The 22,631-nt window shown below is 43.4% G+C and overlaps 1 protein-coding gene and 1 pseudogene across 2 annotated transcripts; one reads left to right on the top strand and one right to left on the bottom strand.

Moving 5' to 3' along the window:
- The first annotated feature begins 168 nt into the window (after positions 1–168).
- LOC308504044 (signal recognition particle 9 kDa protein-like) lies at positions 169–1,983 on the top strand (annotated as a pseudogene). Its single transcript has one exon. The product of its transcript is annotated as a signal recognition particle 9 kDa protein-like (transcript).
- A 3,432-nt stretch (positions 1,984–5,415) lies between these two features.
- SPDYC (speedy/RINGO cell cycle regulator family member C) lies at positions 5,416–21,296 on the bottom strand. The gene is made up of 7 exons (XM_081062825.1): positions 21,183–21,296; positions 7,097–7,277; positions 6,764–6,822; positions 6,419–6,504; positions 6,139–6,310; positions 5,714–6,056; positions 5,416–5,522 (listed from the first exon to the last, which is right to left on the bottom strand). The coding sequence occupies exons 2-7, from the start codon at positions 7,230–7,232 to the stop codon at positions 5,494–5,496; spliced, it is 825 nt and encodes a 274-aa protein (XP_080918951.1). The 5' UTR covers positions 7,233–7,277; positions 21,183–21,296; the 3' UTR covers positions 5,416–5,493.
- Between the last annotated feature and the right edge of the window lie 1,335 nt (positions 21,297–22,631).

Consider the following 22,631-nt stretch of genomic DNA (forward strand, 5'->3'; position numbering starts at 1 on the left):
CATACTATATAGTTACACTTATATGAAAATTGTAGTAAAAGAACACCAATTTAGGGACAGAAAACAGATCGGTGATTGCCCGGGGGTGCTGGCAAGTGGGAAAGGGTGGGAGGGAGGGATTATCAAGGGCTTGAGGATACTCACTGAGGTGATGGATATGTTCATTATCTTGCCTATGGTAATGGTCTTATGGATGTACACGTGTCAAAAAATGCGCATTTTAAAATGTACATGTATATGATTTCTTGTACGTCAGCTTTGCCTCAATAAGTCTGTTGAAAGCACCAGTAGGACTTAATCACTCATTAGATAGGACGTTTGGCAGACAGGGAGGGATCAAGGACAACTTTAGATCCTTGATCTGGCTTGACCCTTGTCCTGGGGGGGGACTCACTAAGCTGCAGGACAGTGGAGGATCAGATTTGGGGGTACCATTGGGAGCCACCCAACCTATGGGGAGATGCTTGGAGTGGGAACACCCTCAGAATAGAGGTACAAATTTGGGAGTCACTGGCCATTGGTGCCATCTGAAAGAAGTTAGAGGCCAGGGGACAGACACTTTATTCTGAGTATGAAGATACTTCATAAAGATGTCAATTCTCCTTAATCTGTAGATTTATTACAGTTAAAAATCGTAACAAATTTTTTTGGTGGGGGAGGAATAGAAAAGCTGATTTAAAGTTCATATGGAAAAATAAACAAGCAAGAATAGCCAGGAGACCTGAAAACAAAGAGTAACAGGTGGAGACTAACCCTACCCAACTTTAAAACACAAATGTGGAAGTGGTGGTCGTGGCGGTGGTGGGAGCTAGGTACCTAGGGTAGGTGGGTTGCCCGGGTTGCGCGGGCTCTAGTCCCTACCTTGCCTCTTTCTCCCATTGCGCCGCCGGGCCCACGATGCCGCAGTACCAGACCTGGGAGGAGTTCAGTCGCGCGACCTAGCAACTCTACCTCGCCGACCCTACGAAGGCACGTGGGAGTTTGTGTATGAAAGTAACAGATGATTTAGTTTGTTTGGTGTATAGAACAGACCAAGCTCAAGATGTAAAGAAGATTGAGAAATTCCACAGTCAACTAATGCGACTTATGGTAGCCAAGGAATCCCGCAGTGTTGCCATGGAAACAGGCTGAAGGGTTTGAAATGAAGGCTGCCATGTTCTTAGAAGTAAATGTCTTTGACTTTGAGACAGAAAACACTTTATGTAACTAAGTGGGTTATTCAGAAGACCTGAGATCATTTTTTGGTACTTTTTTTGTTTGTCTTTGTTTTTGTTTTCTTCTCTTTTTATTTTCTTTTTGTACTTTTTAAAAAATGTTTACTTTAGAGAGATAGGAATGTCAATGCTTTCAGTTAGAAAGCCTTTATTTATTTTTGGAAATTGAACAAGAAATGCCTCTATCTCGGAAATTGCAGATTATTTGATGCAAGGCAAAATATATAATTATTTCTTTTGGTAAATTTGTATCAGTAATTGAACTTGAGATGTCAAGAAAAGCATATTCTTTCTTAAATTTAGTATATCCATCTTTAAAAAACATTAAATGTAACCAATTTTGCTGGATTAATAGATTTCTTTCAGAGCATACAATTTGTGCTGTTGATGACCACCAAATATGTAACTAAAATTAACTGTACAGCAGTATACTGGTAATGTACAGTAATGTCTCGATTGTACCCCAAAGTAATTAGGAAAACAGCTATGCTTTACCTTAAACTTTCCAAATTTAAACAATATTTTTGAATATAAAGGATTCATGTTCATCTTGTTGAGCAGACTTACTTTGAATCTAGTATTCAGTGCTCAAAACACCGAACAGTCCCTTTAAATGCACGAACAGAACGATCACTCATGGACTGAAAGCACCATATTACAGAAATATTTGCCATATATTTCCAATTGCTCAGAAGGGCTATGGATTATGTAAACTGTTAAACCTTTGCATACCTCTCACCTCCCTGCGCATTTTGCTCTTTGCTTAACCAAAGTTTTAAAGCATGACTGGCACAACTTAATATTTTCCATTAAACCAAAAGTATGATATTATTTGATATTTATCTTATATTTGCAACCTGAATGTAATGTTCACATGTTGATTCGTACATTAAAATATTGTTTGTTAGGAATTTGTCGTGTTGAGCAACATTTTAAGATAGAAAGTTCCATTAGCCATTACAAATTGTGACGTGTTTCAGAGAGATCAGTAAATAAAATATTATGTGACTATAAAAAACAACAACACAACAAATCTATAATAATTAAATGTAATAATGAAATAAGGGTACTGACACACATAGGTCATAAGAAGATAGAAAAATCTAGAAATAGATCCAAATACTTGCAGGAATTTAGTACATGATAAACATAGCATTTCAAATCTGTTGAGAAAAGATAGGTTTTCAATTAAAAACGTTAGGAAAATAGGAGGGAATTTTGTATGTGATAAATTCCAGATGAACTCACAATTTAAATATAAAAAATTAAAACAAAAATACAGCCAGGAGCTAAGGAATAAGCTTTTTTAGTCATCTCAGTATGGAAAGGTCTTCATTGTCGCACAAGCCCCAAAAGCCACACACAAAAAATTGATTTTACCACAGTTAAAAATCTGCACACCAAAGAAAGAATGATAAACTGAAAAAAATACAATTTACATCCTGAAGGGCTGTTTTTCCTTCAAACCCTTATGTTAATCAGAAACCAAAAACAACAGAGAAATGGGCACAGACAAGGACGGGTCACAGAAAAGGCGGCAAACAGCTCTTAAACATATGAGACAATGCTTGAGCTCGCTCAAATGAAAAAGAAATACTTCACCAAGAGACCATTTTCCATTTATCAGTTTGGAAACGATGAAAATTGGGTACCTCACTGATTGCTAAGTGTTCTGGAAAACAGCCTTCACCTGCACTGGGGGGGGCAATATGGGCGTGGCTTCTATAGGGGGACATTTAGCAAAATCATCAAAATGACAATTTTGACTTGGCCTCTGGCTGAGCAGTTCCTCTAGGAATTCAATCCACAGGTGACTTTCCACATTTGAATAATGTCCTTAAAAAGTTTTAGTGACTCTGTAGCACGATTTGGAATAGCAGACATTTGGAAACAACTTAAATGTTGATCAATGAGGAATAAGTTACATTATGGTATGTTCATAAAGAATACTATACAGCTGTCAAAAAATGTATGGATAAAGGACCATCTCCGAAATGCTAATAAGTACATGAGGATGCCTGGCACTCTTCCATTTGAGTTTTTTAAAAAGGGGACTGAGATATATGCATATTTGGTGTGGTGTGTTTTTCGGACACCACTTCTCACACTGAATGTGTTTTTTTCCCCCCAGGTACCAAATACATATGGTTTTTCCACACCAATTCTCCAACACCAACTAGGTGCCCACAATTCAATTCAGTTCTGACACTCATTCCCAGAGTTAGCGCAGACCCCATAGGTGAAGGGCTCACAAGATGTCAGCCATAAATGGAATGCCCAGGAGACTCATACTTCTATCTGGGCAACTACAGGAGGGTACCATGACCCCCTCCTCAGTTTCAATAATTTGGCAGTAGACTCATAGAACTCAGGAAAGTATTTTACTTACTATTACTAGTTTATTATAAAGGATACAACTCAGGAGCTTCCAAATAGAAGAGATTTGAGGGACAAGGTATGGGGGGAGGGGCAGACCTTCCGCACTCACTCCAGGAGAGCTACCCTCCCAGCACATGTGTTCACCAACCCAGAAACTCTGAATCCCCAGTCCCCCTCCCCGCCCTGAGGTGGTGGGGGAGTTGAAAGTTCCCACCCTGTGATCAGCCCCTACCCTAAATCACTCATTAGCATAAGCTCAGGTGTGGTCCAAAGGGGGTACATTATTCTTATCATTCAGGAAATTCCAAGGGTTTTAGGAGCTCTGTGCCAGAGACCACGGACAAAGACAATATATGTGTGTATATATATATATATATATATATATATATATATATATATATATACACACTAGGGGTGCCAGAAAAAATGTATACACATGACTTGTATTCATCTTTTGTTATCAGTATATATTGAGTATTACAACTTTAATACAGTTTTTCGTTTCTTAAAATGTGTATGCATTTTTTTGGCACCCTTTGTACATATGTATATATTACACCACATTTGGTAATGTATGTTTTCTCTGGAAGGACAAAAACTACTACTTTCATTGCTTCCAGGGATGGGAACCAGGTAGCTGGGAGTCAGGATGAGGCGGTGACTGGGTTCAAAATTCAAAACATACATGTGAATATATTACCTACTTAGAAAACAAATTAAAAATACTGTGTAGTCCTTATTTTGGCTTCCAATGTCTGCTGTGTCCAGGCTTTCTTATTTCCGTGCATCTTGGGAGCCACTCATATTGCACAGAGGCATTGCATCCAAATTTCTGCCATCTGACCCTTGTAGATTTCTCCAGCCTTCTCCACCTTCGGTTCCAGCCCCAAACACACCCTCCCCTCTAACCTTTCTGTAGGCAGCAGTTTCTCTACTAGTAACACATATGTGAGCTTCATTCTTGAGACACAGTTCTAAGACCTTCTAGGATTAACATTCAACACCCATTTTATTATAATACCCATTTTACAGATGAGACAATAGAGATTAAAATAACATGCCAAGGTCACACAGGAACCTGGAATTTGAACTTCAGCTGTCTGGCAACAGAGACCAAGACTTAAGCACTACTCTGGGCTGTCTTTCCAAGAATACCCTTCATCACAGATCCTGCCCCTCAATTCTCATGGGCATACTTGACATTTTCAATGCCCACTTCAAATGCCACCTCCTCTGGAAAGTCTTCCCTGCCCTCTCATTAACAAATATACTGTGTTGTTGTTGTTTTTTGGGGGGTGTTCTATTATAATAATTACATTATATTTGATGGCAGCCTAGGGCAAGAATCAAATCTTATTCCTAAACAGACCTAGCCCTGCAGGCATTTCTAAATTGAGTATAGAGCTGTTTTCCATTTGAGCTTTTTTTGTCTAATACGCTGCTAACCCTCTTCTAAAGGCTGCATTTACCTAATCTCATTCAATCCCATTTACACTATGTAGATCTCATCATCCATAGATGTTATAGAGAGGAAACTGAGGCTCGGGATGACTGGCCACTAACAGAAAGGGAAAAAGTTACTACAGCATGTGTGCTCACGGGTCTCAACCACTGATACCTAAACCTGGCAGAACCCCTCCCCTCCAACTTCTTCCCTACCCCCTCCTTAGGTCAAGGAGCCAGGCCAGGGCCTAAGCATAGTTGGTGTCCTGTGGACACGAGTTTATTAGAGGGGCCAAAGTCAGAGTGGGCACAAGTTTCAGGTTGAGAGGAAGGGGTAGGGGTCTTGGGCAGCACTGCCAGCCTGAAGCCAAGACAGGAGGCTGGGGGGCCACAGCCAGTAGAGTGTCAGTTCAGCAGGCAAGCAGGCAAGATGCTCTTCACCCTGAGAATTCAATGCCTAGGGCACTGGCGGAGGCTTTGGGAGGACTGGGGGAAGAAGGACAGAGAGACACTCAGTGAGATAACTTGCCCAGCTCATACAGCTAGGAGGTGGCCGAGCTGGGACATGTGCCCAGGCCTGCTGGGGCCAGGCTCCTTCTCTTCCTCCCATTCTCTTAGAACCCACACCTGCCTCCCAGGCTCCCAAGCACACCCTTCAGCTCCTGTCCCCAACTCACTATGGAAGGTGTAGGTGCCTGGCTCCAGATGCAGCTGGGGTGGCAGGACCATGAGGAAGCCCCCACCCCAGGGGTCTTTAGCCACGGAGAGACAAGTGTGGGAAGGAGGGTGGTACCACTCAGGGTTTGAGGAAGAACACTTGGGTGAGACAGCCGAAAGACGGGGTTGGTGGCAGCAGTGGCTACAGAGAGGAGGCAAGCTACAGAGGGAACAGTGGGGTGGCGAGAAGCCAGGGCCCCGGGGGAGGGGGACCTGGGCCTTTGGGCCGCTCCTCTGAGCCCCACCATGGTGGGGGCGCCTCTCCCGAGTCCAGGCCCAGTGGGATGGCTCCTTGGCCATGACCTGGCATGAATAGAGTGAATGGTAAATGGGGGTAGGAGGTCCAGCCTCTTTCCCCAACCCCAAGATGCCAGCAGGGCTTCACCTCCTCACAGCATTGGCGGCTCACGAAGGCCCGGAAGCCCATCCGTGCCCACAGCTTGTCCCTCTGATGCAAGAAGTCTGCCACCTGATGATGCCAATCTTTGCCCAGGGCCCAGGGGAAAATCACACATTTGGCTTCCTCCAGATCCTCCTCCATGTCATTTGCAAGGTACCTGGTCACAGGAGTGGTGGTGGCGGAGGGGAGCAGAGGAGATAAGTATCTGCCCTGCCCCATCCTACAACTTGGGGCAAGTGTCTCCACCACCAGGCCAGACACTCACAGTGCCAAGAATAGGTTGCTGCGGGTGTACTCGCTGAGCTTCAGGTTGGCGCGTCGGAAGTAGACCAGCGCTATGGCCAGGAGATACTGCAGACACAGAAGGGAGGAGAGGTTAGAGTTAGGCACTGGGAGAGGGGACTGTGCCAGGCCCATTGGCACCCAAGGAAGTTCTGGTGGGGGTTAGAAAACCTGGGATAAAATGGTGGGGAGAGGCCTGCAGAGACCAGGATTGAACAGAAAGGTTCCCCCTCCCCCAGACAGGGACCCAGTGAATTAGCAGCATACAAGCCCCACTAATTCAACCTTCCCTGTGACCCCAACCTCTACCCACATTGTGTCTCCATACCTTATCTGAAATCTGGAAACAGGGATCTCTGGAGAGGAATTCCTGAAGGAAACTGTGCTCTGGGGTAGAGAAGAGAAACGGTAGACTGGGGTTACCACCTGCCTCTCACAAGACAAGAGTGACACCCAATGCTCCAAAGCCCAAGCCAATATCAAATCCACTTTCGGACATGAACCCCCACTCCCCCACACACCTGCCAAGCCAGAGTCACCTGAGAAGGGACGGGACAGGGACTTCAGACCCTTGCATGGGCAGGCTGAGATCCCACCTCTCAGGTCTGTTTCAAACCTGGTCCTTACAGCCCCTCCCATGCCAAGCCCCAAGTAGACTCACCCAGAAGACCAAGGAAGGCCTGGAGCTCCTGGTGCTGGCGGGAACGGAGAGACCCACTGCTCCCATCTTCATGACTCCAGCTCCACAGCTTCACTTGGGTGACAACAACTTGGGCAGGGGCTTGGGCTTCACTCATCTCATGGGGGGTGGGGACAGGTGGGGTGGGGTGGGGGCGGGTGACCTGTAGAGAAGGCAGCCCCAGGACTTGGTATCTTGCCCCTCACTCCCCACAAGTCAAGAGGGTTGATGAGGTTGGTCTGACAGAGGCTGTCCATAAGGTGGAGGGATATAGAGACTCAGGGGTCTCTGAACAGAAGGAAACTGGGAGGCCTGTGGCGTGGGGAGGCCAGAAACGCTGCAGAGATTCCGAGACTGCAGCTCTTCGCATCCCCTGCCTCTGGCACTCCAGGCCAGGCCAGAGAGTAAACTCAGCAGCAACAGGCCCCACTGAGGACATCCTAAGTGCCTGGAGCTGTGCTAAATGCTTTCACGGCATCATCTTATTTCATCCTGGTGGCTAAGTAAAACCGAAAAACCATTTTGCAAATACGAAAACAAGCGCGAAAGACTCACAGTCACCTAAAAGTGGAGTCTGTCTGAACTCCAAAGCCAAAAGAGTTCATTGCTCCTCTTGCTCCCCAACTCATAACTACCCACTCCCCACGCCCCAAAGTGGCAGACTCGACAGGACCACCAACCTCTTACTTCACAGAGGGGAAACAGACCAGAGAGGAATGTTATCATACAAATACCTGTGTTTAGAGCAAGCTGAGGTGGGACCACCTCAAACATTTCAAGCTACAGAGAGAGACTCCACCTAAGAGCCTCAGGAGAAGGTGCCATCTGTCCCGTGGTCAACCTGGGGGCCTCCACCTAGGATCCCACAAGCAGCCCAGCCTCCTTCTTAAGAAGCCTTACCTGAGCTCAGGGATTACTTACAGCATGACGCTCCGCTGCCAGCTAGTGCATTTATATAACCCCTGAGCTGCCCCGCCCCCCCGTGGCCCTCCACCAATCAGGACCCTTCCTGGGGAGCAGGGTGGGGCTTTAGGCCTCTACCACGAGTAAGCCCGGTCTCCACCGCTTGTCTCTCCAGCTGCCCAGGGTAGATTCTTCAAAGCTTCATCACCCACAAGGAGGGGTGAAGGCAGGACAGCTGGACCCCAGGGCCTGGAAAGCGGCAGGGCCCCCTCCCACCTCTTTACAAATGTGGAGCCAAGGTGTGGCGTGGAAATGAGGCCTGGGCAGCTGCTAGTGGCTGATGGGTAAATGATAATTCACTGATTGTGTCTTGCTGGGACAGGGTCGCTGGGTGTGTCTGTGTTTTTTTCAGATCCAGAAATCCCAAAACCTGGGAGCCAGAGAGGAAATTGTCCTGACATGAGAATTACCAGAGGCCACATCCCCTTCCCAAGATCCTTTGGAGATGGGAGAGTCTGGCTAGTGGCTCCAGGTTGGTAGAAGAGGCCTTTGCTTAAGACTGCCAAGCTACCCCCGCCCCCGCCCACCAAGAGTTAAGCCTTTTCGTTTTAAATTCGCCACTGGCTCTTTCACTGTCTACAGTCCTATGTGACAGTCAGCACCAACATTGCTTTCCATATTTGACAGGTGAGTTTTCCCCCCAATTTTTATTATTTTTCTATGTGTGGTAAAATACGCAAAACATAAAATCTACTGCCTTAGCCATTTTTAAGTTTAGTGGTTTTAAGTACATTCGTATTGTTGTGAAACCATCACCACCATTCATCTCCAGAACTCTTCATTTTGCAGAACTGACTCTATATCCATAAAATACTAAAGTCTCCATTTCCCCTCCCCCAGGCTCTGGCAACCACCCCTCTACTTTCTGTCTCTGTTAATTCAATCACTGTAGGTACTTAATATAAGTGGAATCATGCAGAATTTTCTTTCTTTGACTGCCTTATTTCACTTAGCATAATATTAGTCCTCAAGTTTCATCCATGCTGTAGCATATGTCAGGATTTCCTTCCGTTTTAAGGCTGAATAATATTGATTCTATGTATATACCACATTTTGCTTATCCATTCATCCATCAATGACAAACAAGCAAACTTAGGTTGTTTCCATATCTTGGCTATTATGAATAAAGCTGCTATGAATATGGGTGTACAAGTATCTCGAGACAATTCTCTGGGTTGTATACCCAGAAGTGGAATTGCTGGATCATTTGGTAATTCTATTTTTAATTTTTTGAGGAAATATAAAATTGTTTTCCACAGTGGTTGCACCATTTTACATTCCCACAAGTAGTACACAAGTGTTCTCATTTCTCCACATTCTTGCCAACATTTGTTATTTTATGTGTTTTTTTTATAGTAGCCATCCCAATGAGTGTGAGGTGGTGGCACGTGACTTTTAAAATATGTATTTAATAGAAGTGGAAGCCGAGAAAGAATTTAATAATTTGTGCTCAAAGTCTTGCCACTGCTGACAACAGAATGGGCTCAAATCAATGTGTGTTTGGCCCTGTGAAGTAGGTTTTATGGTTCTCATTGCCATTTTCAGATGGAAAACCGAGGTTCAGGGGCCCAACCTCCTAACGTTTGAATGAAAGATGAAGGAAATGTGGGCTGGGCCAGGTCGGTAGTGAGCATAGGGCCAGGTGTGTGCTGGACCCCAGATACAGGCTCCTTCCTGTGACATGACGGCTCTTCCCTGGTTGAATGTCCAGGCATCCATCTTTGCTTTGCTCCTAGCCCCAGGCTTTGACCCTGGCTGCCACTGTGGATTTTCACTCGTAGGGGTTGCCCCTCCTTTTTTCTGTCTCTCTGTCTCCCTCTGTCTCTCAGTCTCTTAGTCTCTTGATCTCTCTGGGTCTCTCTGAACTCTCAGCCTCTATGAGTCTCTGGGTATCTGTGGGTCTCTTGGTCTCTCTGTGTCTCAGAGTCTCTTGGTGTCCCTGCGTCTCTCAGTATCTTTAAGTCTCTCTGGATCTCTTCAGGTCTCTAGGTCTCTGGATCTCTTCAAGTCTCTGGTATCTCTGAATCTTTTGGCTTCTCTGGATCTCTAGGTCTTTTTGGCTCTCTCTGGGTCTCCTAGTCTCTCTGGATCTCAGTCTCTGAATCTCTTGGTCACTCTCAGTTTCTGGAGCTCTTAATTTCTCTGGGTCTCTTGGTCTCTGTGTTTCTGGGTCTCTGGACTACTTGGTTTCCCCGGTGTCTGGGTCTCTCTAGGTCTCTGGATCTCTCTCAGTTTCTGGGTATCTTGGAGTCTCTGGGTTTCTGAGTCTCTGTGGGTGTCTCTGAATCTCTTGGTCTCTCAGTCTCTCTGGTCTGTCTTTCCTTTCCTTGTGTCTTATGTCTCTGTGTTTCTAGTCTCTCTGGCTTTAATGGTATCCCTGTGGCCACCAGGATGGCCACCCATGTTCCTTAAGGCCGGTGAGGCCTTCCCTGACCATCTGGTCTCCATGAGGCCACCCTGTGTTGTGTTTGTGAGGGTGGTTCTCATGTATTTGTCGGTCTCTCCCAGAAAGGAAGGGGCCTCCAGAGCAAGAACCATAAACATGTTACTAAAGAAGCTATAATTGAATCAGCATACTTGTTCTTCACAACCCCTTCATGAAGTAGTTATTAAAAGTCTCATTTTACAAAAGAAAACAACAGCAACTAAAACACAGAGTTGGGTTGTTTCCGAGAGGTTAAGTAACTTACTGCCAGCCGCACAGCTAGTGAGTTGGAGAGCCACATTTCAGCCTGGCTGCCTGGCCCACGCCCCACGTTGAAGCATAAACCAGGGCCCTGGTCATCTGGTCCAGCGCTGTTTCTGGACCAAGCCTGATGTGAAGAAGGTGTTCAGTAAAACTGAATGAACCCCCAGACCAGTTGTGTTTTCCACCTCTCTCCCTCCCCTCCATACATAAGGCTAGAGACCAGCAAGCGTCTGTGAGTGGGCTGATTGCCTTAACTCTCGGTGGGCTTTAGGCCCACACCCTGCAGTGCCAGCCGTGGGCATCTGACACTCCACATTGCGGAGAATTTTTTTTTTAACTTTTTACTTTGAAAGAATTTAGACTCACACAGATGTCGATAAAAAAGAAGTATGGAAAGTTTTCGTGTCCCCTTTACCCAGTGGTAACATTTTGCATAACCAAAATACAGTTAGACCCAGGAAACTGACATTGGTGTACGACAAAACTACAGACCTTTTTCAGATTTCATCAGTTTTGACACTCACTTTTTCAATTTTTTGGTGTCTAGTTCTATCATTTTATCACATGCATAGATTAGTGCAACCACCGCCTTGAGCAGGATACAAAACAGATCCATCATCCCAAAGGAACTTCCTGATGTTATCCCCTTCAGGCACACCCTCTCCCGCACTCTGCCCCTGGCAACCATGAATCTGTCCTTCATCTCTATAATTTTGTCATGTTAAGAAATTATATAAATGGGATCACACAGCATGTGACCTTTTGAGACCCTTGTGATTAAACAGGACCCACCTGAATAATCCAGAATATTCTCCCCATCTCAAGGTCCTTAACTTAATCACATCTTCAAAGTCCTTTTTGCCATGTGAGATAATATGTTCACAGTTTCCAGAAATTGGGATTTAGAGATCTTTGGGAGGGCATTATTCTGCCTGCCACAGTTATCACAGCATAGTTTATACTAAAGTAACTAATACACTTTTTTTAAAAAAATTTTTATTGGGGAATATTGGAGAACAGTGTGTTTTTCTGGGACTCATCAGTCGTTGTCCTTCAATCAAGTTGTGGAGGGCGCAGCTCAGCTCAAAGTCTAGTTGCCGTTTTCAATCTTAGTTGCAGGGGGTGCAGCCCACCATCCCATGTGGGAATTGAACCGGCAACCCTGTTGTTAAGAGCTCGTGCTCTAACCAACAGAGCCATCTGGCTGCCCCTAACTAATATACTGTTTATAAAATTCTATTGGAGCACTACATGCTATTTATAAAAGATATACGTAAGACAAAAGGATATAAAACGTTTAGATGTACAAGGATAGAAAAAATATCAGGAAAATACTAAAAGAAAGATGGAATTGCTATATTCGTATCAGAAAAAAATAATTTCAGGTTAAACATATTACTGGAGAAAAAGAGGGTGCTTACATAGTGATTTAAAAATATACAGCAATTTTAATTTTATTGACTCCTTTTTAAAAAATTATTTTTCAATTATAATTGTCATTACATTAATTTACTCTTAAAAATGAAATCAATAAGCAATAAAGATTTGTACAGATTTATATGGATGTATAAATGAATCGAACCACAAGGAAAAATAGACAAATAACAATCTTCTTTCTAGATTTGATGGCACACGCAGACAAAAAAATTAGCAAGGATATAAAAGATACGAAGAGGCCGGCCTGGTGGCTCAGGCGGTTAGAGCTCTGTGCTCCTAACTCTGAACGCTGCTGGTTCGATTCCCACATGGGCCAGTGGGCTCTCAACCACAAGGTTGCCAGTTCAATTCCTCGAGTCTCGCAAGGGTTGGTGGGCTACGCCCCCTGCAACTAGCAATGGCAACTGGACCTGGAGCTGAGCTGCGCCCTCCACAACCAAGACTGAAAGAACAACAACTTGAAGCTGAACGGCACCCTCCACAACTAAGATTGAAAGGACAAGAAGTTGACTTGGAAAAAAAAAAAGTCCTGGAAGTACACACTGTTCCCCAATAAAGCCCTGTTCCTCTTCCCCAATAAAATCTTTTAAAAAAAAGAAAAAAAAGATACGAAGAATATGGTTAGCAAATTTGACCTACTGGACAAATAGGGAGGACTGCGCCCAACAAATACAGAAAATCATATGCAGAATATTTTCCAATAAATTGATCAAATTCTAGACCAAAAGGCAACTTGACTAATTGCAAAAAGTTAAAATCATTCAATCTGTGTTTTCTGACCATAAGGCAATGAAGTTAAACATCACCAACAAACAGATAAAGGCGGTGGGGATAATCTTATGTATTTTGAAAGTAAACATTTAATGAAATTTCTGGGTCATGGTAAAACACCACAATGAAAATTAGAAAATAGATTAGATAATAGATTTGTGGTGTTTAAGATTGCAATCATGATGAAAACATTGCATGTCAAAGTTGGGGGATACAGTTGACAATTCTTAAAGAGGAGTTTATAACCTCAAATGCATATATTAGAAAATACGAAATTGTGCAAGCTAATGAGCTAAGCTCTGCCTTAAAAAGTCACGAAAGGAGCAGAGGGACTTCCAAGTAGATGAGGGCCATAACGGTTGCCTAGGTCCCCATGTCCCAGTGTTTCCTCCCAAAACAAATCAGAACAAAACTGGGAAATAGAACTCTGCAGAAACCACAGCCTCAGCATAGTATCTTGAAAGCAAGACTATCTAAACTTCAGAATAACCATAATTAAAAAGAAATTCACCGAATCCCAGCACGGACCTCTTATTACCTCACCGGGACTTATCACGAAGCTTTGTGCCAAGAAAACCAGAAGAGGAAAGTTGGCAGTTTGGCCCAAGGATGATCTAAAACTTTCATCAGAAAAACAAGGCCCTTCTGCCATCTTAAAATACTAGGAAAATGTCCTGGGAGATCAGAGTTTAGACTACAGGAAGGGACTCAAACACATGTGAGATTTAAAGGGTCGGTCTTTAAAATGGATAGGTTTGGGGAGAGGAGAAAAAAAAAAAAAGGCCAAACTGACAGAGAAGTTTCCTTAGGTAACTGAATGATAACGGGGGGATAAAAAGCAAAAGGGAAAAATTTAGGGTCTTGCAAGACAAAAGAGAAACAAAATAATCAAAAGACGCAAACCACTCCCTTCACCAAACAAACAAAAATCCACTAAAATATCTGGACTTTGCCATATTGACATAAGAGTGTGCGATTGAACTGGGAATCTTGTGAAACACCCCAACACCACACAAATGAGCAAAAAAGAAGATTAATAGATCAATGGGAGCTATGATTAAAAACCAACACCAACAACAAAAACAATCAGAAAATAAAATCCAACACACATCAACTGAAGAAAATTCCCACTGGCAAAAACAACCATGAATTCAAAGAAGCAAAAATTCATAAAAAATTGATACATACGTATTAGGTCACACAGAAATCATCAGTAAGTTCAATAAAGTAGAAATATAAACAATATCTTCTGAGCTCAATGTAATAATATGAGAAATTATTAATAAAGACAAAAACAAAATTAGGTGAAAACAAACTGAAATCCAAAATTTCTAAAAAAAATAACAATAATGGGGCCAGCCTGGTGACTCAGGTGGTTGGGGCACAGTGCTCCTAACGCTGAAGTTGCCAGTTTGATTCCCACACGGGCCAGTGAGCTGCGCCCTCTACAGCTAAGATTGTGAACAACAGCTCTCCCTGGAGCTGGGCTGCCGTGAGGAGCAGGAGGTTGGCTTGAGCTGCTGTGTGCTGCTGTGGGCTACCAGGCACTGCCATGAGTGGCCAGGGGGCCAGCGAGAGTGGCCAGCAGCTGGCAAGAGCTGCAGTGAGCTGCTGTGAGTGGCCGACCAGCTACTGACCGCCTCAGCCGGGGGGGTCCTAATACCAGCATGGGCCAGGGAGCTGTGTCCTACACAACTAGACTGAGAAACAACGGCTTGAACCAGAGTGAGACGGCGGGGGGGTGGAAGAAGTGGGGGAAAAAAATAACAATAATGAAAATACTACATATCAAACTCTATGAGATACATTTAAAGCAATGATCTGAGGAGAATTCATAGTACTAAACACTTTTATCATTGAAAATAAAAGAATGAAATGAATTAAACTTCCAGCTCAAAGAAAACTAGAAAAAGAACAACGAAGTAAGCCAAAAGAAAGCACAAAGAGGGGAAAAATAAAGATATGAGCAGAGATTAATAAAGCAGAGAACAGAAATTAGACCTTGAGTTTTGGGAAAAGTAGAGAAACTACTAGCTAACTTGTTCAGGGTTGGGGGGAGGGGGGTAGGAAGACACACATACAAATAGGAAATGACAAGAGGAAAATAACCATTGGAACAAGACATTTTAAAGAATCTTAAGATCGATTTCCAGAATGGCAGAGTGAGAAGTGCAGAAGACTTTCTCCCTAATAAAACAACCATTTAACTGGAAAAAAATTAGTATTATTATTTTAAATTTTTTTATTGAAGAATGTTGGGGAACAATGTGTTTCTCCAGGGCCCATCAGCTCTAAGTTGTCCTTCAATCTAGTTGTGGAGGGCGCAGCTCAGCTCCAAGCCCAGTCGCTGTTTTCAATCTTTAGTTGCTGGGGGTGCAGCTCACTATCCCATGCGGGAATTGAACTGCCAACCTTGTTGTTAAGAACTCACGCTCTAACCAACTGAGTGAACCATCCTGCCACCCCATCGGCAGCTCAGCAGCTTGTTGTCTTTAATCTAGTTGTGAAGGGCGCAGTTCACTGGCCCATGTGGGAATCGAACCAGCAACCCTGTTGTTCAGAGCTCGCGCTGTAACCAACTGAGCCATCCGGCCGCCTCGAAAAAATTATTTTAAAAAACCCAATTATTTACAGTCTGGAAATTATTCTGAAGGCATCTCCAGCAAATGCAGAGGCATTCATTGAAGGGACTCTTATTGTGAACAGTGAGAGTCAGTGGCATTTGAGCCTCAACCCACTTTTTCCCCCTCCCTCCTCCTCCCGCTACCTCTACTGTCTGTCTCATGGAAGCTCCACTCCAACCACTCTATTCCAGGATGTTGGGCCAAGAAAACAGGGGCCTCCCTTTCCACTCCAATTCCCATTTCCCAGGGTGGAGCTACAGTTTCACCTCAGGAAGGGTAAGCCATCAATGTTTGTCATCCCCTTGACAAGGAAGCTCTATTTCAGGCAAATGCAGCCACAGAGGACTGGTCATCATTTCCCCCATGGATGACAGACATGACAGGCCTGAAATACTGGATTCACATGGTTCAAGCTCCAGGTCTCTCCTAGGACAGGGATTCCGTGCCAGGAGGGAAAAGTCGGGAAGGTTTTCCTCTGTAAGGATGGAGAATTGAAGATTTCTTACAATACTAAACATATTCTACCACACAATCCAGCAATCACACTCCTTGGTATTTACCAAAGCACTTAACAACTTATGTCCACACAAAAACCTGCACAAAAATGTTTATATTAGCTTTATTCATAAATACCCAAAACAGAAAGCAACCAGATGTCCTTCAATAGATTAATCGATAAAACTGTGATCTATTCATAAAATAGGATATTATTCAGTGATAAAAAGAAATGAGCTTTTGTGATGGTTAATTTTATGTGTCAGCTTGCCTGGACCATGGTGACTGGATGTGTGGTCAAACATTATTCTGGATATTTTTGTGAGGGTGGTTTTGGATGAAATTAACATTGAATGGAGTTTGAGTAAAGCAGACTGCTCTCTATAATGTAGGTGGGCCTTGTCCAATCAGTTGAAGGTCTGCATATAACAAAAGACTGACCTCCCCCAAGCAAGAGGGAATTCTCTCTCTCACTCTCTTTTTTTCTTTTTCAATTACAGTTGACAAGAGGGAATTCTGCTGGCCTGGAGATTGAACTGCAGCATCGGCTCTTCTCTGCTCTCCAGTCTGCTGGCTTTGGACTTGCTAGCTTCAATAAGCACAAGAGCCACTTTCTTAAAATATCTCTTTCTACTTATACACACATGTTTTTGGTTCTGTTTCATTGGACAACCCTGACTAAGACAGCTATCAAGCCATGAAAAGACATGGATTAATTTTAAATGCATATTGCTAAGTAAGAAAAGCCAATCTGAAAAGCCTACATACTGTCTGATGCCAACTATACGACATTTTGGAAAAGGCAAAACTATAGAAACAGTAAAAAGATCAATGGTCCTGGGGGAGGCACCGGGGACTTTTAGGGTGGTGAAACTATTCTAAAACTGTACTGGTGGATAGATAACATCATGCCTGTTCAAAACTAAGAGAGCTGCCCAACACCTTTGTTGAAGGTGATGGTACCTTTGTGTGACCTTAATACAAACTATGGGTTATAGTTAATAATAAGGCATCACTATTGGTTCGTTCAATAAATGTACCACACTAATACAAGATGTTAATAGTAGAGGAATCTGTGAGTAGGGGATGCAGGTACAGGGTAGATATATGGAACTCTCTATTATCTACACAATTATTCTGTAAATTAAAATTGTGCCCAAAAAGTCTATTAATTGTTTAAAACAAAATAAAACCCACAAAGAAAAGCCCAGGTCAATATGTTTCACTGATAAATGCTACCAAACAGTTAAAAAAGAATTAATACCAAACTTTTAAAAACTTTTCTAAAAAATAAAGAAGAGGGAACACTTCCCAGCTCATTCTACGAGGCCAGTATTATCCTGATATGAACAGGGAAGGGAAAAAAAAAAACCCTCAACAAAATACAAACTGAATTTGGCAAGGTGTAAAAAGTATTATACAAGAGAGGTTTATCCTAGGAATACAAGGTTAGTTTAACATTAAAAACCAATCAGTTTAATACACTATATTAATAAAAACAAAGACAAAAGTACATGTTCCTATCAATGGACACAGAAAAAGCAGTTGACAAAATTCAACATCCTTATGATAAAATACCCAACAAATTAGGAATAGATGGGAACTTTCTCAACTACATAAAGGACATTTATGAAAAACCCACAGCTAACATCACATTTAATAGCAAAAATTGGAATGTTTCCCCCTAACAGCAAGAACAAAACAAAGATGTCTGTTTTTAACCACTTTTATTCAACATTATATTAGAGGTTCTACCAGAGCAGTTAGGCAAGAAAAATAAATCAAAGACATCCAAACTGAAAAGACGGAAGTAAAACTTTCTCTTTGCAGATGACATAACCTTGTATGTAGACAATCTGAAGGAATTCACTAAAAGCAAAAACAATAAAAAACAAATGAGTTCTGGGGTAGCCAGATGGCTCAGTTGGTTAGAGCGCAAGCTCTGAACAACAGGTTGCTGGTTCAATTCCCACATGGGCCAGTGAGCTGCACTCTCCACAACTAGACTAAAAACAATGAGCTGCCGCTGAGCTACTGGAGGGGCAGCCGGATGGCTCATGTTGGTTAGAGTGCGAGTTCTCAACAACAAGGTGCTGGTTCAATTCCCGCATGGGATGGTGGGCTGTGCCCCCTGAAACTAAAGATTGAAAATGGCAAGTGGACTCGGAGCTGAGCTGTGCCCTTCACAACTAGGTTGAAGGACAACTTGACTTGGAGCTGATGGACCCTGGAAAAACACACTGTTCCCCAATATTCCCCAATTAAAAAACAAAACAAAACAAAAAAACAAATGAGTTCTTTCCTCATTGGCAGTATATAAGAACAATATTTAAAAATAATTGTATTTCTATACTCTAGCCGTGGACAAAGCAAAAATGAAATTAAGAAAATTCCATTTATAATAACATCAAAAAGTAAAAGATATAGAAATAAATTTAACAAAAGGAATGCAAAATGTGTTGTACGTGGAAAAATTAGAAAGCAATGTTGAAGAAATCAAAGATCTAAATAAACGGAAAGACATCCCATGTTTATGGATTGGAAAACTTAAATTATTAAACAGCAATAATCTCCAAATTAATTTTCAGATTTAACAAAATCCCTATCAAAATCTTAACTGCCTTTATTTTAGAAGTTGATACAGTGATCCTAAAATTAATGTGGAAGTGCAACAGACTCAAAACAGTCAAAACAATCTTGGAAAAAAAATAGAGAACAAAGTTGGACAACTCACACTTCTCAATTACAAAACTTACTACAAAGCTACAATAATCAAGAGTTCTAGCATTAGGATAGACAAATAGATCAATAGACTGGAATAGAAACTAGAATCCAGAAATAAACCCATACATTTATGGTCAGTTGATTTTCTCTAAAGGTGCCAAAACATTTCAACAGGAAAAGAATAAATAGTCTGTTCAACAAATAGTGCCAGGACAAATTGATCAGTATACAAAGTCTTACCATAAAGAAAACTCCAGGCCTATATGGCTCCACCAGTCAGATTAACCAAGCACTCAAAGACCCAATAATGCTATCCTGTACAAATCCTTCCACTTCCCCCTACACATATCATAAAGGTACCAGGCTTGACACCAAAAACAAATACTGCAGGCTCATAAACGTAAAAATCCTAGGTAAATTATTAGTAAACCGAATCTAGTAATGTATAGAAAAGATAAACATACTGTGCTCAAGGTAGATGAATTCTAAACATGCAAAATTAGAGATGAGAAATTTGATAAATACAATGTGCTCCTTTAACATATTAGAGAAGAAAAATTGCACCTTTTCAGTAAATTCGGAGAGTACATGTTGCTATGCCCAGTGAAACAGACTCCACAGGGCAGTCACACCAGTAGGAGACATGTGGCCGAGAGCACCAGGAGAGGCAGTGGCTGGGCAGATGTCTGAGCCAGCGTTTGAGATGGGATCTAGATATTGGAAGCTTTCTCTGGAATGCAGTCAGTTTTGCACTGAAAAAGCAAATCCTTTCAATTCGTCACTGGAACATTTTGTAAGCATATTTATAATACAATAACCACGTGGGTTTGTGAGAAAAATAAAAGTAATAAGTTTAAAAATAATAAAATTGGGGGTGTGGTATCTTGGGGTGGGAGACGAGGAGATGGGATGGGGAGGAGGCAACAGGAAAACTTAATGGTGTTGCTAATGTTGTTTCTCAAGGTGGGGGTTTATTTTATTATTTTACTCCATTGTTTATGTATAGTTGACATCAATTATTTTGTGCCTATCACATATTTCATAATTTTCAAAAGTGAACTCAACATGCTGCCCCTAAATGTGCTGTTTCTGGGATTACCCATTTTAGAGACTAATTCTATCTTCCACACAGGAGCCTGGGGTCACTTAGCTTCTCCCTGTTCCTCTCCCCGTCACTCAATCAAATCCTGCATTCTGGCTCTCCACACCTTGACCACCTCGGGGCACCCTGCCCAACCCAGAACAGTCTGTTTATCCCTCCGTCGAGTCAGCGACCATATCAGCTCCCTGACCACTTTTCCTGCGGCAGCTGGCACTCCTCTCCGTCCTCCAGGCCCCCACTCTACTGCGGCCAGGATGACATTTCCAGAGCAGATATGTTTCACCATCTCCTTCTTAATCCCTGCAGTATCTTTCCACTGTCCCTAGTACAAACCCCGAAGTCAATAAGAGGCTGTTTCCAAGGCGGGGTGATCTGGCTCCGCCCACTCCTTCAGACTCATTTCCTGCCATTCTCAGCCTCACTCCCGAAGCTCCATTCACCCTGGGATGCTCTTTGCTTCCTAAACTACACCCAGACTTTCAGACCAGAGGTCCTCCCGCGGACTGATCCTTATTCCTTTCTCCCTTCCACCCACCCTACCCTCTAATCATCTTATGTTTTCATCTAAAATGTCACTTTCTTATCCCATTTTTCATTACTTGTTATTATCTATTAGCAGGCATGGCCTTGGACAACCTCCTTCTCTTACGATCTGCTTTGCTTTCGGTATCCCTGACTTCCAGCCAAATGCAGATCTCCACTGAACTCCAAGGGCCCCTAGGGGGTGACAGAGCCACAAGATAGTGGGAGCCTGGGTTCTCTAATAGCGAAGAGGAAGTCTGCCTTTCAACTGCTCCTCTCTCTATCAAAGACACTAGGTGCGTTAGTTATCTATTGTATAAAACTTACCCCAGAGCTTTGTGGTTTAAACAAAAGAACAATTTATTATCTCATTGTGCTGTGGGTCAGGAATTCAGGAGCAACTTAGCTGGGAGAGATTCAGTCTCTCATGAGCTTTGCAGTCAAGATGTTGGCCAGGGCTGCAGTCACCTGAAGACTTGGCTGGGGCCGGAGGATCCCCTTCCCAGGGGGCTCACTCACATGGCTATTGGCTGTGTGGCCTCAGTTCCTCACCATGTGGACCTGCCCATAGGGCTGCTTGAGTGTCTTTGTGCCATGGCAGCTGGCTCCCCTCCAAGCAAGCAATCCAGGGCAGATAACAAGCAGAAAGTCAAAGAACCTTTTGTGATCAGGTCTCCAAAGTCTTACCATCACTTTCATTTTATTCTACCCATTAGAAGTGAATCAATGAGTCCAGCTTACCTTCCAGGGGAGGAGAATTAGGGTTCACCGCTTGTCCATACATTCTGTATGAACATATCCTAAAACTGCCACATCTGGGAGACTCCAACCTTGGCTGAATCCACCCATCCACCCAGTTGGTACCTGCACCAGAGGGGAAAGCAAATTAGATAACCAGAGGGCTGTTTCCCTTTGAACTCAGGGCCACAGGACTCCTCGGGCACTCATGCTTCCTGGCAGTCCTCCTGCACTTCTCTAGTAAGTTCCCAACCCTCTTTCTGAAATAACTAATTACAACTTCTCGCTCCTCTAAACTCCAACACTCTTTCCCTTTTCCTGCTCCTGTATCTACTTGAATTCACATCTGTATACACCTCCTGCTAGGATAGGAGAACCGTCTCTCTTCCTTTCAAACACTCCTCCTCATCTGCTCCACCTCCCTTTGATTTTCCAAAGTCATCACTTCTCTATGTGTTTCCTTGTTTATTTGTTGTCTTTTATTGACTAACTTCCATGAGGGCAGGGATTTGTATCCAATTTGTTCACTAACACATTCTCTACTTAGAACAAGGCCTGGCTTATGGTGAGTGTTCAGTAAATACTTGTTGGATGAATAAATGACTGAATCAATAGGAGGAGGGAGACTCCAACCAGTCTAATGGGAAGGAGGGAGGAACAAGTGTGAGAGGGAGGAGGAAAGTGTGGGCCCCCAATTTCTTGCTCTGGGCAAAAGGCTCATGAGGGCGGAAAGTGTCTTTTTCCTCACCACTGAGTTCCCACCACCCATCCCCATGCCTGGCACATAACAGGTCCCATAAAAGTGTGTTGATTGGCCAGATGCCTCAATTGCCCAAGCCCACACCTTATTGCCTCGAACACCTTTCTTTGTCTGTACTAGACTTAGGCGATAGGTCCTGTTCCTGGACCCCTGTAGTCTATGTCCCTTTCACAGATGCCCACACTGGCCTGAATTAAGAGTCCTGACACAGCCTCACACATGGCTGCCTTCCACCTGCAGCAGTAGGCAGAGATTTGGGCTTCCTGTCCCTGCCCTGCCCTCCAAGGACACCCACATTGTCTACCCTAATGGTGGCTGTTCTCTGGCTTTGCCCAGAGGCTGTTGGGAAGGACTCAGCCCCCAGACACTGCTTAGGTTGGCAGTGGAACTCACCACAGACACTGGGGAATTGGATTCTGACTGTGGGGCCTGACAGCTCATGAGCAGCATTGTGAAATGTCAAGGAACCAGACAGAGTCCTGGCTGAGCCAACTCTCCAGCAAGGTGACTTGGGCTAAATTCCTTAGCCTCTTTGAACCTCGGCTTTCTCATCAATGAAATGGCAAGTTGTCGCAAGGATTGACAAAATGGGCATGTTGCAAAGTGCAGAGGGTGAGAGTGGGGCTGTGAGGTCATACTTCCTGGTTTAAATCCTTTGTCTTTCCCTATCAGCTGTGCAAACTTTGGGCATG

This window comes from Rhinolophus hipposideros, assembly GCF_964194185.1.
Source record: "Rhinolophus hipposideros genome assembly, chromosome: 10".
Taxonomy (NCBI): domain Eukaryota; kingdom Metazoa; phylum Chordata; class Mammalia; order Chiroptera; family Rhinolophidae; genus Rhinolophus; species Rhinolophus hipposideros.